Here is a 19,003-nt window from a genome sequence, read left to right as displayed (position 1 = left end):
TTGGAGAGGGGTTTTAAGATTATTTTCATAATTTAACTTGTATTTGTTTTAAATATAAAATATAAAAATCAAACTATTTGCATAATTATATACCTTAATAAAAAAATAGAATACATATAGAGTTGAGTTCCACCCACAAATATTTCTGGTAAAATTCAGGCTGTGTTCCTATTCTTCTTTGCACTGGCTGGTGGGGAAGCAAGTTGTTTTATGTCACGTCTCACTTAAAGGTCACAAGTTAAAGCCAACAAAATTATTTATGCTCATTTGTCAAACATTGAATTGTAATGCAATTTCCCTGTGCTTTCTACTTTCATTTTCCTAGAAATTATACTAGATGTATATGTGTGATGTTAGGTACCACATGAGCATCCAGGGCGAACAGGAACTTTTGGTATAATAAATTTTCTTCTTAAACCAAAGTGTAGTGGAAAAAAAATTCATAGAGACCAAGTCATTCAGTAACATAACATGGTGTCATGCTCCTGGAGTACTAAATACATTCCTCTACCAGTGATTGTAAGCTTAGTTGTGGCGGGGGACAATGGCGATTCATCAGCGTCATTATCTGAAACAAGGGAAGCACAAAGAGAAGCTCTTCTTACCACTGGATGGTGGACGGATCAAATTCCTTCATCCAACACTTCAAAGTGGCAGCACTGTAACTGGAGAGGCATTTACTGCAGCAAGGTAGGTGAAGTCCTTTCTATAGATCTTAGACTAATAGAATTGTATACGTGGGGTGAGCTTGGAAAACTCAACTTCACTTCCTTCCCAAACCTCCAAACACTTGATCTTAGTGGCTGTGACCTTAATGGAAGCATACCGTACCAGATTGGTACACTGTTAAAACTAAACCATCTCTCCCTCAGTGGCAACTATCTCAAGGGTAAGTTACCATCTTCTTTGGGTAACCTCACTCAACTACAATTTTTAGATGTATCTGACAATCAACTCAGTGGCTTCATCCCCTTGGAACTAGGAAATTTGAGTAACTTGGTTAGCTTATACCTCCAGTCAAATATGTTTACAGGGTCCATCCCATGGGAACTAGGAAATCTGAGTAATTTGGTCTACTTATATCTTGGACAAAACCAACTCAGGGGGTCAGTTCCATCTTCTTTGGGCTTCATGATTAAACTCAATCATTTGGACCTTAATTTCAATCAATTGAATGGATCTTTACCTTTTCAGCAGGCTAACCTCACTCAGCTCACGAAACTGGAGGTGTCTAGTAATGCACTAACTGGTTCCATCCCTGTCATGAGTTCTTGCAATAACTTACGGTATTTAGACCTCTCCAACAATTCGCTCAGTGGACACATCCCAGAAGAACTTGGAGATTGCTCTTCCTTGGAGGTAGTGAGGTTGAATAATAATAATTTGACTGGAAGCATACCTCATAGACTTCGTTGTTTGTTACTTTTGACTCACCTAGACCTCATCTCCAACAATTTTTCGGGTGCAATCCCACCTACCAAAAATCCATATCAGAACCACAATTGTGACAATCAAGGTAATAGTGAATTGACTTCCCACAGGAAGAAGCCAGTCTTGCACGTTCTTTACATAGTCCTTCCCATTACCATTGGCATTTCATTATTGTTACTAGCCTTTGTGTTCTTTGTTCAGCACCACCCTACAGCAATTCAAAACAAGATACATGTTAGTAATGGTGATACTGATATGTTTTCAGTATGGAACTTTGATGGAAATGTTGCATATAATGACATTATAAGAGCAACCAATAATTTTGACAGCAAATACTGCATAGGAACTGGCGGATATGGCAGTGTATATGAAGCCAGGCTGCCGAGTGGTAAAACTGTGGCGCTCAAGAAACTTCATCACTGGGAAGCAGAGGATCCAGCTTCTGACAGAAGTTTTAGAAATGAGGTGCATGTTTTGTCAAATATAAGGCACAAAAACATAGTGAAACTCTATGGTTTCTGCCTGCACAACCGATGCATGTTTCTTATTTATGAGTATATGAAGAACGGAAGTTTATTCTGTGCCTTAAGAAACGAGGCTCATGCTGTGGAATTAGATTGGAGTAAGAGGGTGAACATTGTGAAAGGTACAGCACATGCCTTATCTTACATGCACCACGACTGCACTCCACCTATAGTTCACCGTGACATATCAAGTAATAATATCCTTTTGAACTCTGAAATGGAGGCATTTGTTGCTGACTTTGGTGCATCAAGGTTTCTAGACCCCAATTCATCAAATCAGACGATGGTTGCAGGCACTTGCGGTTATATTGCTCCAGGTTCCTTCTTCTCAACATTTCAACTGTTTACTCATTTTTTTACATTGCACTTATATATTGTAATGTTATGTGATCTTCTAAATCTGCAGAACTTGCATGCACGATGGTTGTGACTGAAAAATGCGATGTGTATAGCTTTGGAGTGGTGGCACTAGAAATTATGATGGGAAACCATCCGGGAGACTTCATCTCGTCATTCACAACTTGCAAATCCACTCAGAATAGTATGCTGAATGATATACTGGACAGACGCCTCCCACGTCCAACAAGAGGGCAAGAATTAGACATTATTCTTGTTTTAAAGCAAGCATTTGCATGTTTACATTCGAATCCCAAATGTAGGCCATCTATGATTAGTATATCTCAAGAGTTCTCACAAACTCCAAAGATGTTGGCTGCAGACTCTATTTATACCACTTCAATTAAACAAGTTTGTTGAAATTCAATTGTAAGTGAAGTCTGAAAGCAGAAGCCTTTAAATTTTAAAGGGGACATCATATGTAACATACTGTTTCTTAAGGCATCTAGAGATGGTTTAATCTTTATAGAACCTGTAGTTTTAGCATGCAGTTACTGTCATGAAAGATATGCAAGCATCAGCATATAATTTATATTAGACATCAATTTACTTGACTATAATGAATTCCAGATTTTATAGGGTGAGGCAGAGTGATGTTTTCTGCTCTTTTTTTCTTTTCATATTTGTAATCGGCTGTGCAGTCAATTTTTCAGTCTTAAAATCAATTTTATATCTCAGTTAAATCACTGAGTTTGAACTTTGAACACTTCATGTAATTCGACATCACAGTATCTGACTAGTGACTACCTGTAGTAGTAAAGACATACGCGTTTAAGTACTTATAAGATTCAACACTCCAGCCATCTTATTTGTCAAGGCACTAGTACCAGTAATCTTAAAGGCATAAGCGTTCGTGAATCAGATCAGAGACTCGAAAGAACAGAAAACAAGACACTAGTAAAATACATTGCTGACGCAAGTAACTAAACATGGCTAATGCACACACCTATGTTATTAATGTACTCCTGCTGCTAATTGTATGCCTTGCTGTGGCAGAGGGCGCTCACAATTTGTCATTGTAGGATGGTGGGGAAATCAAATTCCTTTATTTAACAGCACAATTGGTAAACATCATTTTAACTGGAGTGGCATCCACTGCAATAAGGCATGCAAAGTCTTTTTTATAAATTTCGCAGGGATTCAAATAAACGATGAGCTTGGAAAACTCGACTTCTCTTCCTTCCCGTTCCTCCAAGAACTTGATCTTTCCTACTGCCAGCTAACTGGAAACATACCTTACTAGATTGGCATGCTTTCAAAACTCAACTATCTCTACTCACCGTAAAACACCTTACTGGTAAGTTACCTTCTTCCCTAATTAACCTCACTTATCTACATATACTTGATGTATCTAGAAATGATCTCAGCGGCCCCATCCCCTCCGGAATCAGTAACATCAAGAATCTTCTTTCTTTAAACCTCCAATACAATAAAATCACCGGGTACATCCCCTGGGATGTAGGAAATCTGAGTAAATTACACATGTTGGACCTTCATTACAATATCCTTAGGGGTAAGTCACCTTCTATCTTGGTTAACGTCAGTCGTCTACAAAACCTTGATTTATTTTGCAATCATCTAAGTGGATTTATTCCTCTAGAACTAGGGAAGCTAAGTAATTTGGTCACTTTAGACCTTCAGCAAAATCAACTCACAGGGGCAATTTCATCGGCTTTGGGCTCCTTGACTAACCTCAACCATCTGAACCTTAGTTTTAATCAATTTAATGGCTCTTTAAATTTTCTGCAGGCTATTCTAATTAACCTACTGGATCTTGATGTTGCTCATAATTTTCTCCTTGGCTGAATACCTGTTTTCAAGAATTGCAGCAGTCTACAATTATTAGACATGTCTAACAGTAATACTGCATCATTATTTTCATTGCATTTACTTTATTGCTTGTAACTAGCAATAATGCATGTCCTAAAAGATATATGCATAACTGATATATTTGAATGTCGTCGTTAAAAATATCAGTTCAAAATTCTGATAGAAGTGTGAGATTACTAGAATCACTTCAACAAAAAGAAAAGAGAGGAAGATTTCTTAACACAGATGTCTAGCCAAACAGGTAACTATGTCACTTTCTCCTCAGTTTCTCCACACCAGCAACTAGGGAGCACGGGGAAGACTTTTCCCCTCAGTTTATATTCATCAACTCATATCATATCATATAATAACATGAAAGAATTACCTAGGAAATTGATAGTAACGTATTTGCTGGCAAGTCACTTTCTGAAAATGAGAGCTGAGATTAAATTCTTGGTCACTGTTTACATCATTATAAATAAGCTCGGGAAAATGGAGAAGGAAAGATATATTGTTGGGATTTAATTCTAAAATCATTAGGATGATACGCGGAAGTAGTAAAATAGTTGCTTTATTATGCAAGAAGGCTCTGGTTTACACCAAAACAAAAAAGAGCAGTAGTGTTTTATGTTCAACTATTCCGAAACTGCAGAAAGATGATATCATGTTCATTGGTCTTTATATACTTGTAGAAGCTAGTGTTTTGTTAGTGGTGGAACTGAATCTCATTCATCGTCATCAGGAGTGACATAAGCTCCATTTGTTAGTCATTGTATATCTGTGATGAAGTATATGATGAAACATTGAAACCTAAACTCAATTTATTTACTTAAAATTCCATGTGCCATACCAGCTCTTAACACACCAACTTCATATCGATTTCCCTATCTGATTAATTGACTTAGTAATGATATGAACATATATAAGTACAACTAGTGCAAAGAGAATATTGACAGAGGATGGCAGAGAAGACTTGTATTAAAACCTCATCACAAGCTAATTAATTAAGAAGAAACTAGTAATTTACCAGTATTATTATACGTATAAACGCCTACATGACTGAGAACTGATCAAGGTATAGAAGTGTCATCAACTTAATAAAACTTGTGGTATGGTAGTAGACTTTGTTCTTTTACAAGTGTGTGAAAGAAGAAAAGTTAGTATAGAACAAGTGATCAGTAGCAAGACATGGTTTCATGCTCCTGGTTTGTTTACATACAAGTACTGCTAATTGTATGCTTAGTTGTTGCAGAGGACTCCAGTAATCCATCATCAGTATCGTCTACATCAACAAGTGAAACAGAAAGAGAAGCTCTTGTTACCTCAGGATGGTGGGGGAATCAAATTTCTATATCAAAGACTTGCAATTTAAAAGGCATTAGTTGTAGTGCTGGGAGAGTCATATCTATTGATTTCAGATCAACGGGTACTCATATAGCGGATGGACTTGAAAAGCTGGATTTTTCTGCTTTCCCGTACCTCCAGAGACTGGATCTTTCTTATTGTGGGCTTAATGGTACCATACCGTACCAGATTGGAATGCTTTCAGAGCTCAATTATCTCTCCCTGAACAACAACTATCTCACTGGTAAGTTACCTTCTTCCCTGAGTAATCTCGCTCAACTACAGGTGCTAGATGTATCTCACAATGTTCTCAAAGGTTCCATCCCCTCTGGAGTAGGTAGCTTCAAAAATCTTGTTTATCTAGACCTTGGATACAATGAATTCACTGGACTCATCCCCAAGGAACTAGGTAATCTGAGCAATTTACTAGATTTATACCTTCGGAATAATAATCTCAATGGTTATATTCCCTTAAAATTAGGCAACCTGAGTAATTTGGTGAATCTAGACCTTGGGCAAAACACGCTCACAGGGACAATCCCCTCAGCTTTGGGCTCCTTGCCTAAACTCAAACGAATGGACCTTAGTTGCAATCAATTTAATAACACTTCGCCTTTTCAACAGGCTAACCTCACTCAGCTGAGGTGGTTAGATGTCTCTAACAATTCTCTTGTTGGATCCATACCTGTTTTCAGGAATTGCGACTCTCTAAGGTTTATAGACTTTTCCAACAATAAGTTGAGCGGGCACATCCCAAAGGAGCTAAGAAATTGCTATGCATTGGAGCAAGTGATATTGAGTCATAACGAACTTACTGGCTCCATCCCGAGGGAACTAGCAAAATTGAGTAATTTAGCCATCTTAGACCTCAAGAGAAACCAACTCACTGGGGATATCGGATCGACAGTAAGCTCATTGACTAAACTTACCCAACTGGACTTCAGTTACAATCAGATAAATGGTTCCATGCCTGTTTTCAAGAATTGCAATGAGCTATATTACCTGGACCTATCTCACAATTTTTTGACAGGGCACATCCCAAAAGAGATTGAATATTGTCATGCTTTGAGGCACGTGAGACTCGGTTATAACAATTTGAGCGGAGGCATACCCACTCGCTTGTTATATATGGACTTGGATATTTCTCAAACTAATCTTTCTAGGACAATCCGATATATCTACAACGATGGTCTACCACCACCGCCACTAGCTCTGTCTCCACCACCGGTGCATCTGTCCCCATCCCCACCTAAATTTTCACATAACAATGGGCCTGATACCAATTTGAACTCTCGTCCAAAGAAGCAAGATACTCATGTCCTTTACATAGTTCTTCCGCTTACCATTGGCCTTTTGTTATTGATTCTGGCCTTGGTGTTCTTTTGTCGGGGTACACCTAAAAAAATTGAAAACATTGTGGATGTGCAAAATGGTGATTTCTTTTCGGTGTGGAACTTTGATGGAAAAGTTGCGTATCAGGACATTATAAGAGCAACAGATAATTTTGACATTGTATTCTGCATAGGAACTGGCGGGTATGGTAGTGTATATAAAGTGAGGTTGCCAAACGGCCAAACTGTGGCACTAAAGAAACTTCATCGCCTGGAAGCTGAGGATCCGGATTTTGATAGAAGTTTTAGAAATGAAGTGCATGTCTTATCAAATATAAGACACAAGAATATTGTCAAGCTCTATGGTTTTTGCTTGCACAATCGATGCATGTTTCTTGTTTATGAATATATGAACAATGGAAGTTTATTTTGTGCCCTCAGATCTGAGGCCCACGCCTTGGAATTAGACTGGACTAAGAGGGTGAACATTGTGAAAGGAATAGCACATGCTTTATGTTATATGCACCATGACTGCACCCCACCTATAGTTCATCGAGACATATCAAGTAATAACATCTTATTGAACTCTGAAGCGGAGGCCTTTGTAGCAGACTTTGGTGCATCAAGATTTTTAGACCCCGATTTATCAAATCAAACCATGGTTGCAGGCACTTACGGTTATATTGCTCCAGGTTATCTCTTGTCCTCGACATTTCAACTTTTAATCCACATTTTGTACGTTGCAGCTCTAAGTTATATTGTTTTCCCACATTTTGTATGTTGCAGCTCTAAGTTATATTGTTTTCTTATTTTCTTAATCTACAGAGCTGGCATACACGATGGTTGTGACCGAAAAATGCGATGTGTATAGCTTTGGAGTGGTGGCACTAGAAATTGTGATGGGAAGCCATCCAGGAGACTTCATCTCATCACTCCCAAGTCTCAAATCCACTCAAAATGGGATGTTGAATAATTTACTGGACACACGCCTTCCACGACCAACAAGACAACAAGAACTCGACATTATTCTTGTTTTCAAGCAAGCATTGGCGTGTTTATGCGTAAATCCCAAATTAAGGCCATCTATGATTAGTTTATCTCAGAAGTTCTTACAAACTCCGAAGACGTTGGCTGGAGATTCAATTTATACAACTTCAATCGAACAAGTTTGTTGATATTCTATTGTAACTGAAAGCATGATGACATGTAACGTGATCTGCTTCTAGACATTCATTGGTGCCGTTAGATTGTATGTTGCCTGAAAAATTTAATAGCTATATAGATCATAAACTTCAATTCTGAGATTAATAATTCCTCCCTATGTTCCTCTCATTTGTTTCCAGTTTTTTTGCAGCACGCATTTTAAGGTGAATATAAGATATAGTTTCATTACTCATTTTTAGAAAAAAAATTTATATAAAAATTTAAACATTAAGTTTTCATTCTAAAAAAAAATCAAAATAATTTATCAAACTATGTTTTATGAGAGCATTAATTGGGGACGGACGGAGTACCTTTAAACTGTGTGTTATTGCAGTTTTGGTTCCAAACTACTCCCAGAGTCCCAGTACCGGTAGGTTTTATAATTGAACTGCTAAAGTTTGTAAATTTTAAGAAGCTAGAGAGCATAATATGTAAAAGGACATATCTCAGTGTTTAGCAGAATAAATCATAGTATCATAGATTCATAGTATTATAACACGTTCCTAGAAAGAGTTCAAAAATTATGTGACGGATATGATGTAGCAGAATGGACGATTTTAATTGATGTGGCTGATGTAAATACAATGGGTCAATCTCCATTTTTATCATCAAAGAGAATATGACATGTGTGATTTGGGAATTTTTTTGTGAACCAATTTGGGTCCTTGGCATTTTTCTAAATCATACTAGTTAAAGTCTGCATATCTAGCAATCATACTAGATAAAGTCTGCATGTCTAGCAAAGAGATTCTTTCAAGATCTCCATGAAAAGCATATATATTTTTATATCAGGGAATTGTTGTGTTAAGAGTTTACTCTCCAACTCAATGACTAGAATGAAAATTCGACTACGACGATAAGACCCTCATTACTATCTGCACAATGCTCAGGAGGCCGTGATAGCCAGAAGAAGTTTTCAAGTAGTCAGTGCTTTATCAAAAACTGTCAAGGGTTGGTGATTATTGTTAAGATTGTGAATTGAATTAATTCTGAAAGAGAAACATACAATGTGATGTTTATAGTTTCGGAGTTGTGGAACTAAAAATTATGATGGGGCAGTGTCCAGGAGAAGTCCTCTCATCATTTAACAATTCCCAAATCCACCTGAAATAAAGACGTCACAAGAACATTACATTATTCTTTCTTCGAAGTAATCACTCAGGTGTCTATGCTCAAATTCCATATCTCAGCCATCTGTAATTAGTATATCTCTAGACTTTTTGCAAAGTTTGAAGATATTGGCTATAAAATTCTATTTTCATAACTTAATCAGTTGGTCAACTTTAAAATGTAGCAGGCTAGCAGCACAAAAGCAACTAACACAACTTTTATTTTTGCAGGAGGCAAGTAATTCTGATTTACATAGTATATATCATGCATTTATTCACACACCTATCGCACTCTGTCCCTCATCTTGGCATGTTAAAAATCAGTAAAAACCAAATATCAGTAAAATTTTCTTTACAATCTAGCAAAAGGATGCATTGATGTAACGACCAGATCAAGAAGCTTCCTTTTCCGGATTGAACAAGTCTTTAACAGATAATCAATCAAACAGAGTTAGGTACTTTAGCACAACTGAGTTGGTATTGACAAATTTCACGGTGTGTAGAAGCAACTCATGAGTCGAAAAAGTGATCAATCTGTTTCCTTATACATATCCATTTTGAGTCTTTGACAACTCTTCTATAGACCATGCAAGAGGATTCAACTGGCTACAAAGTCGGCAGGGTCTTGAAGAAGGAATTTTGTTAATAATTTCAAAGTTCAGCCATACACATACCAAATTATGCAACTTTATCTTTATTTTAGTCATTGTGTTCTAGATAATGCTCCTAAAAAGATTCTCAGAATTGTTGTAAAATGTTTATTTTAATTTTTTCTCGTCAGATAGAAGGGATGCTTTAAGTTAACAACAATACTTGGACATTTCCCCTCTGATTTCTACTTTTCTACATGGTGATATGATACAAATGTTGAAAACTAAAAAGACACTCGATTCTACTTTTCCACGTGATAATATGATACAAATGTTGAAAATAAAAAAAGACTCGATTCTAGAATTCTTGTCCGATGATAGAATATGTTCCTACACTAAGGTGTAGTATAAGAGATGAAGTATGGGAGAAGCAAGTTAGTAACAGAAGATGGCCTCACACTCCCGGATTATTAACACACTTATTCTGCTAATTATTTGCTTAGCTGATGCGGAGGACACTCGTGATTCATCTTCATCATTGTCTGTAACAACATCAGAATCAGAGAGAAAAGCTCTACTCAGCACGGGATGGTGGGGGAATCAAATTCCTTTATATAACTCTTCAAGGTGGCAGCATTGTAATTGGAGGGGCATCCACTGCAGTAACGCTGGTAGAATCCTTTCTATAGATCTCAACGGGATTCTTATAGGGGATGACCTTGGAAAAATTGATTTTTCTTCCTTCCCCTACCTCCAAAGACTTGATCTTTCCTGCTGTGGGCTCAACGGAAGCATACCATTCCAGATTGGAATGCTTTCAAAACTAAACTATCTGTCCCTTTACGCCAACTATCTCACTGGTATGTTACCTTCTTCCCTGCTTAACCTTACTCAATTAGAGGTGCTTGATTTATCTGACAACGATATCAGTGGTTCCATACCCTCTGGAATAAGCAGTTTAGAGATTCTGTATTCTGTAGACCTTGGGGCCAACCAACTCACAGGGACAATCCCTTTCTCTTTAGGCTCCTTGACTAAACTCAAACACCTAAACCTTGAGTTTAATCAATTCAATGGCTCCCTAGATTTTTTTCAGCTGGCTAATGTCACTCATCTCAAGAATCTTGAACATCTGGACCTTGGACACAATAAACTCACCGGGTTTGTGCCCCGGGAATTTGGGAATCTTAGCAATTTGGTCTATGTAAATCTTCAGGAAAATAATCTCACTGGGATCATCCCCTCAGAACTAGGTAACCTGAGAAATTTGGTCAGTTTATACCTTGGGAAAAACAAACTCAGAGGGACAATCCCATCGGCTTTGGGCTCCTTGACCAAACTAAACCACCTAGACCTTGGTTCTAATCGATTTTATGGCTTTCTAGACTTTCATCTGGCTAACCTCACGTCCCTAGTGAATCTTGTTTATCTAGACATTGGACATAATAAACTTAGTGGATTTATTCACCCGGGATTCAAAAATCTTAGCAAATTGGTTTATTTAAATCTCCAGGAAAACAAATTCACTGGTATCATTCCCTTGGAACTAGGAAACCTAGGTAATTTGGTCAGTTTGCTTCTTGGCCAGAACAAACTCACAGGAACAATCCCATCAACTTTGGGCTCCTTGGCTAAACTCAACTACCTAGACCTTAGTTTTAACCAATTGAATGGCTCTTTAGTGTTTTTGCCAGGTGAAATCTCTCAGCTTGTGAAACTCGATGTATCTCATAATTCTCTCACAGGCTTTCTACCTGTTTTCAGAAACTGCAAAACATTACTAGATCTAAAATTCTCCAACAATTTGTTCAGTGGACACATCCCAGAAGAACTTGGTGATTGCACATCTTTGGAGTCGGTGAGTTTAAACAACAACAATTTGACCGGAAGCATACCCAATAAATTTAGTTGTTTTAAGAAATTAAATTACTTAAACCTCCTCCAAAACAATCTTTCTGAACCAACCCCACCCATTGATTTCCCATACGAGCAGCACAAATGTTATGATAGTGAAGGGACTCCCCAGAAGAGAAAGTCAGTCTTTCCTGTCCTTTACATAGTGCTTCCTCTTGCCATTGGTGTTCCCTTATTGATTCTAGCCTTTGTGTTCTTTTGCCGTCAAACACCTCCAGTAAATCAAATCAAGACGTCTCCGGGAAATGGTGATATGTGTTCAGTATGGAACTTTGACGGAATCATTGCTTATGAGGACGTTATAAGAGCAACAAATAACTTTGATATCAAGTACTGCATTGGAACAGGTGGCTATGGCAGTGTTTACGAAGCCAAATTGCCAAGTGGTAACACTGTGGCGCTTAAGAAACTTCATCGCTTGGAAGCCGAGGAGCCAGCTTTTGATCAAAGTTTTAGGAATGAGGTGAAGGTTTTGACAAATGTAAGACACAAGAATATCGTGAAGCTCTATGGTTTCTGCTTGCACAACCGATGCATGTTTCTTGTCTACGAGTACATGGATAAGGGTAGTTTATTTTGTTCCCTGAGAGATGATGCCCACGCTGTGCAATTAGATTGGAATAAGAGACTGAACATATTGAAAGGTATAGCAGCTGCTCTGTCTTACTTGCACCACGACTGCAGTCCACCTATAGTTCACCGAGATGTATCAAGTAATAACATACTATTGAACTCCAAAATGGAGTCGTTTCTCGCTGACTTTGGTGCAGCAAGGTTGCTAGATCCTGATTCATCGAATCAAACTATGGTTGCAGGAACTCGCGGTTATATTGCTCCAGGTTTTCTCTTATTCTCACCACGCCACAATTTTAAATTTTAACACTCTCCTGTTTGCTATGCAACAGGAATTTTTTTAATAATGTTCTTAGTTTCTGATTTTTACAGAGCTTGCTTACACAATGGCTGTGACCGAAAAATGTGATGTGTATAGCTTTGGAGTGGTGTCACTAGAAATCATGATGGGAAGTCATCCAGGAGACTTCCTGTCATCATTCACAACTCTGCAATCATACTCCCACAGAATGTTAAATGATATATTGGACAAACGCCTCCCACTTCCAACAAAACCGCAAGAAAATGACATTATTCATGTCATAAAACAAGCATTCGCGTGCTTACACTTGAATCCCAAATTTCGGCCACCTATGAAGGATCTACTCAAGGAGTTTTCGCCAAAGATACTAGATGCAAATTCTAATCATCCCACTTCAAAGATATTGGCTACAGAGCGTATTGATATCCTGGAGTAACTGAATTTACAACGACAAATAGCATTATCTGAAGGGTCTGGTTGAGGACCTTAACTTGTGAAATACTGTAGGCTGGAGCTGAAACAGAACATAATTTCAGGGCTGGCCCTGACTAGCAGCTGCTAGTCACCATTATGCTCAAGTGCTTTACCAACGCTGCTGGACTTCACTAGCACCCACGGGCCACGTGAAGTCCAATTTGCTGAGCTGGTACGTGATTGTGTTTAATTATACGAAGCAAACACTTCGTCAATGTTGAAGTGAATTCGTCAATGTTGTAGTGAATGCAGATGCATCTTTTACATTTTCATGAGTAAAATTCAGCGTATTATGTTTGTTTGATTACGGGCTTCTCTGGCCCAAACTTTTGCATTCTCTGGGCCAGGGTGAAATTTCAGCTTAACCAATTTGGTGGGTTGCTACTTGCTATTTAGATATAGTTGAGCAAGAATCATAAATCTTTACTTGTACTTTTTAGTTGCAGTGGTACAAATTTTATACATAACATAACATACATATACAATTTTTTTATTTATTATATATCATCGACTGTGTGAGTGTGACAGCGATGATGGTATAATAATAAATAAAAGAAACTAAACGATCAACCTAGCTAACTATTTTATTGTGCTTAAAAGATACAGAAGCTTAAAATATAAGCCGAAAAGTGAGCACTGAATAAGCAGTTGAAATGAACATGCAAGGAGAATCTTCATTTCTTTGTTTTTGTAATGAATATTCATAAGTCATGGCCCATGCCAGAACATATTACGCACTCAAACTCCAGATGCAATGTAAGTCATGTAACATGTCACATGTAAAGCCTCATTCTTTTCTTTTCTTTTCTGTTGTGTTTGTTTTCTTACTTAACAATCCCCAACTGGCCCAACCTTGCATAAATTATAGTATCTCCATCGCCAATATAGAAATGATAATTTGTGAATTTCGAAGCTTCGGCTTTTGGCCTTGATGACAGTAAAATATAACATGTCAATGAAGCTGGAAACAGATCGATGTCACTGGAATACTAGTATCTTAGTGCAGAATATATAGATTGAATAATATCACTAGAGACAAGACAATAACAGTCTAGAAATTAAACAAAAAATAATCAAGAAATTGAAAAAGATTGATGACCGATGAGGTTTATTCATGCATCGTATCCTGCATGATGTTAACGGGGGATGATTGATAAATTAATTATAATTCTGGTGCTGTTCGGGCCATGGCCAGAATCCAGGGTGATCCTCGATGCTGTTGAACATGCTGCAGAAGGTTTCATCAGGATTAACTGTTTGATTGAGTTTCTGGTGAGGATGCATTAGATCTGGTGTGGATGAACTCTGGAGGAACAGTTGAGTCAGACCTGCATTACATATAATTAGGTCAACTTGATGAGTAACTCATGTTCAATTGAGTTTAGGCTTCAGACCTCTTTGGCCTTCAACATAACTACTACTATTATTCAGAGGAGCAGTGCTATATGCACAAAATTGGGTTAAATTTTGCACAAAATGACACGGCAGTAGAGATGGGATGTTTTAATTGGTGCTATTAATGCATATAGAGGGGGTCATTCCAATCAAAACTTAACACATATTATTTTTCCGGAGTGGCAGAACTAGAGGAATCTTGCATTCAAAAATTAGTAAGTATTTATTTTTTCAGTCAAGAAAATAAAAGAGGCTGCAGATTTTTAGCTATACCTGCAGTAGTGTTAACATGATCACAACTGTTGTCACTTCCGTTACTCCAAGAACCCTCATGATGAGTGCTTTCTTTGTTGAGATTGATAGGCCTGTTTTCAATATTGCTACCGCTTTCTTTACCTTTTAGAGCTAGTAGCTGCACAACACAAGTTAATACATTAATTATATTTTTCTGCATAACACATGAAATCAACTTTACAATAATGTCAGTAAAAAACCTAGCTATGTAAAGCGGCAAATGTCTTACGTTTACAATTATATGACAAATGGATCAATAAATTAACTAGGGAGTCTACTGTATATCTAGCTAGTCTTAGTACGTGATAACCGTTTCACTTTTTTACTTGTTCTTAGCTGAAAAGTTCTGATTATTAAGGACAAGCTAAGCGAGAGGGGAATAATTCTCAAGTACAACAACATTCACTGCATGAAGAGTCAGAATTTCCTTTATTTCAGTAAAGAAGAGTACTATTCTAAATATTTCTCATTTTAAAGAAGATAACTAATGCTTGAAAATTAATAATGATAATAAGAATTCCTGGACATGGAAATTAAAAGGGGAGCATGGAAAGGTTGAGCATATTACACATAAATCTATATATTAAGCTAGCGGCCGCTTGGATCATGAAATTATGCGAAAATAAGATTGTCATCTGGTTGAAATCTCATGATCCAAACGGGTCCGTACTGTGTCAGGACGTACGTACCTCTCCATGAAGTTTCTTGTTTTGAGTCCTAAGGGAATCATTGTCAGCCTTAAGAGCATCAAACTGTCTCTTCAAGATAGTATAATCTCTCTCTAATTGCTTGGTTTTCCACCTGGCCCTCCTGTTTTGGAACCAAATCGCTATTTGTCTTGGTTGAAGACCCAGCGCCCTAGCCAACTGCACTTTCCTCTCCGGCTCAAGTTTGTTTCCCAACTCAAAACTCTTCTCCAATGCTTTCACTTGCTCCAAGTTTAGTCTCCTCTTTTTCTCTCCAAGTGACTGTGATCCTTCGTCATCCGACTGATCCTCCTCTCCTCGTACTTCTTCACACCCCGTAAACGACATGGATCTCCTCATTAATAGGGGTGAATAACCTGCAACTACATATTTAGGATCAACAGAATCATTAACTAATAACAACTACTCAAAAACCAGCTGAAGAGGTTGACTATTCTTCTACATACATAAATACAGTAACGGAACCAGAATTTCAAAACAGTCGGGACAGAAAATAATCATCCTTAATTTTCCCTGATATTTAAGTGAAAACAAAATTTTGAAAGAAGATTGTCTTGTGATTTTTGATAAATTAGAGAGAGAACCTTGAAAGTCTTGGGAGTGGGGAGAAATGGAGGGGTCATGATGATAGGGCTGATGAAACATGGGCTCGGGTGGGAGCTGGAACGATATATCACTGAATATCATATATATTCCTCTCTTTTCTTCTCTTCTCGATCTCTTACCAAAATTAAGTATACGCAGATGGTATTAGCTAGAAAGAGATGAGAACATGAACATGGGTGTCAAGAAAGCACCGCAAACATGGATAACATGTTTGAAGCTGACAGAGAGAGAGAGGAGAGAGAGAATGAGAGAGGGAGAGAGAGAGAGAGGGTTTCTATATATACAGTAGCATAGAAGCGTATATATACACACAATACATTACTATATACTGTCCACTGGAGAGAGATTCTGTTTACCTGCAATGTGGTGGTGTTTTATTACTTAGCATTTTTCTTTCTTTTAATGATTGCGCTCAGAAGTATATTTGAGTTCTTTAGTGAATTTTGCATAAAATATGGTGCATAACAGAAGGTACACTCTCATGGACTACGCATATTTAAATTAGCATATAATATCTTTTTGTTACCATCTTCCATTTTTCTTTCTTCTCAGATTTAGTGAATTTCAAAAATAATTTGTTTATCATTTAAAGTGGCAAGGAAGTGATTTATTGGTAATAAACAATTTACATATTATTAAAGTTTTTGAACAATGTGACTTATAAATTTTAGTATTTGAATAATTTTAGTTAAAATCTTTGATAATTTAAAAAAACGAAATTTCATTTTAAATATAAATATTTAGCCACCAAAAATAAACTCGCCTCATAAATTTATATGCAAAGCTAGGTTTTATTATAAAGTCGATTTTATCTCATTTTTTATTATTCACTTTTCAAAAACACGCAAACAAAAGGATAGAATTAGACCAGCAAACCAAAAATCATAATTTACGTGAAGGTGTAAGTTATAACTAATCTAATGCTAAACTAGAAAAGGACCGTTGCTAATCAGTGCAGTACTAATTAATTATCAACACTTAATGATGACTTAAACATGAATTACTACAGTACAGGAGGATGTTACAAAGATACAACGAGAGAAAGAGAATGTTGATCAAGAGAAAGTAAAAAAAATGGTCCCGAGTAGTACTACTACGATATGTCGGAAAAGATGCATGAATAGGAATAATTTGGTAACCCTAACTCTCGATCCCTAGCTAAGAGGTTAGGCCAAAACCTAATATATACATGAATGGAGTTAGATATGATGAAAGATATATATCAGAAATAAGATCAAACTAAGTTGGCGTTTGTAAATCAGCCAAACCACTTTTGATCCTTTTCTCACCCCTTGGCTACTGCCAGGCCATCCCACTTTTTCTGTCACAATTCAGACACTGGAATTTGGTTCCACATTCACATGTAATGTGTGTAAATCAGAAATTGCATGGGTGTCAGTGTACAAGTCTATAAGTTTAGTGAATTTGTGTAGTAGCTAGTAGCATTTACCAGCATGTCTAGGAGCCTTCTAATTGACTCCTAAGTATAATATAAAAAATATGATTCATAGCAATTTAGTACAAAGTTATAAGAGCATGAACTCCAATGATGTTTTCTATATTCTTTTTATATATCATATTTTATTCATATTGAGCTCCAATATAACAAAGATCTAAATTCAAAAGTGAGAATGAATTGGAGGTAGAAATTTTTTATTGATAGAAATAAGTTAAGAGCCATGTGATGGCTTTTAACTTTGAAGGAAGAAGAGAGAGAAATAAAAACTCTTAGGTTGTGTTCACTTGGAGTGAATGGAATGAACTTTGAAGGAAGAAGAGAGAGAAATAAAAACTCTTAGGTTGTGTTCACTTGGAGTGAATGGAATGGAGGGAGAATTGTTAGTGAGGTGTCCAGCTCAGCCATGGCCAGCTCATGCCAGCTCACGGCCAGCTCATGCCAGCTCACATATAGTTAGTTACAAAGTTTGTTGTAGTCATGAGTGTGTTAGTGGAGGTCTATATATAGGCTGTAAGAGAGAGTTCTGAGATATAGCTTTTATGTGTAAACATTTTCTGTTTGTGAATATACAGTTTTTACACAATATTCTCTCTTCCTTTACATTTCTATCATGGTATCAGGCTTTTTTCTCGATCCATTAATGGCGACCTAACTTTTCTTGTTGATTTCTCTCTCATTTCACACTCATATCTGTACAGTTTCTTCGATCTACTTTCAATTGTTTACTTTACTACTACATAGATGACTTCTGGTTTCATTTCTGGTGATTCGTCATCGTTATCGATGAACGTCACTGTTGATCATCCGTTCTTTCTGCATCCTTCTAATAATCCTGGAATGTTGATTACGACTGTCACACTTTCCGAGCTTAACTACAATCAATGGCGTCGATCAATGGAGATCTCTCTTGAGTCAAAATTAAAACTCGGTTTTGTGGACGGATCGTATGTAAAACCTGCTGCTAATTCCGCACTCTCGATTTACTGGAATCGCTGTAACAATATGGTAACGTCTTGGCTTCTCAACTCTGTTTCTGCAGAAATTCGTAGCAGTATTGTTTACATGAAATCAGCTAGTGCTATTTGGCGAGATCTTGAGATTCGTTATGCTCAAAGCAACGTTCCTAAATTGTTTCAATTGCGTTCTGAAATTGCTCACCTTAGGCAAGATAATCTGTCAATTGCGTCATACTTTGCTAAATTTCGTGCTGTAAATGATGAATTGGAGTGTATGATTGTCAAATCTAGATGTACTTGCTTATCCTGTACTTGTGGCATAAATGCTAAACTTGATGCTGAGGATCAAGACATTCAGTTATCTCAATTCCTTATGGGATTGAATGATCGATTTACAGCAATTAGAGGTCAAATACTAATGATGAAACCGCTTCCAAATTTGAGTCAGTGTTATGCTTTACTTCTGCAAGAAGAAAATCAGCGTATGGTAATGAATAACACGGCTCTGAATTCTGATGCAATTGCCATGTCTGTGCGTAATTCTGGTACGAAATCTCACAATTCTAAAAGTGTAAAGAAGTCTCAGC

The 19,003-nt window shown here is 37.2% G+C and overlaps 2 protein-coding genes across 3 annotated transcripts; one reads left to right on the top strand and one right to left on the bottom strand.

The window, feature by feature from the left end:
* The first annotated feature begins 197 nt into the window (after window positions 1–197).
* Window positions 198–13,491, top strand: LOC108212578 (uncharacterized). Its single transcript, XM_017384303.2, has 6 exons — window positions 198–2,272; window positions 2,362–2,702; window positions 5,343–7,527; window positions 7,661–8,001; window positions 10,183–12,490; window positions 12,597–13,491. Exons 1-6 carry the CDS (start codon window positions 472–474, stop codon window positions 12,959–12,961), a joined length of 7,341 nt encoding a protein of 2,446 aa, XP_017239792.2. The 5' UTR covers window positions 198–471; the 3' UTR covers window positions 12,962–13,491.
* A 486-nt stretch (window positions 13,492–13,977) lies between these two features.
* Window positions 13,978–16,291, bottom strand: LOC108211470 (homeobox-leucine zipper protein ATHB-13). 2 transcript variants are annotated; one of them, XM_017383076.2, is made up of 4 exons: window positions 15,980–16,291; window positions 15,378–15,757; window positions 14,668–14,806; window positions 13,978–14,327 (listed from the first exon to the last, which is right to left on the bottom strand). In XM_017383076.2, exons 1-4 carry the CDS (start codon window positions 16,080–16,082, stop codon window positions 14,158–14,160), a joined length of 792 nt encoding a protein of 263 aa, XP_017238565.1. In that variant the 5' UTR covers window positions 16,083–16,291; the 3' UTR covers window positions 13,978–14,157. The 2 variants fall into 2 exon arrangements, with proteins under 2 accessions (XP_017238565.1, XP_017238566.1); XM_017383077.2 differs by having other exon boundaries at window positions 15,378–15,751.
* Window positions 16,292–19,003: the final 2,712 nt, after the last annotated feature.

This window comes from Daucus carota, chromosome 3 (genome assembly GCF_001625215.2).
Source record: "Daucus carota subsp. sativus chromosome 3, DH1 v3.0, whole genome shotgun sequence".
Taxonomy (NCBI): domain Eukaryota; kingdom Viridiplantae; phylum Streptophyta; class Magnoliopsida; order Apiales; family Apiaceae; genus Daucus; species Daucus carota.
Note: the sequence above shows the minus strand (reverse complement) of the source record. Positions and strands in the feature narration are given on the sequence as shown.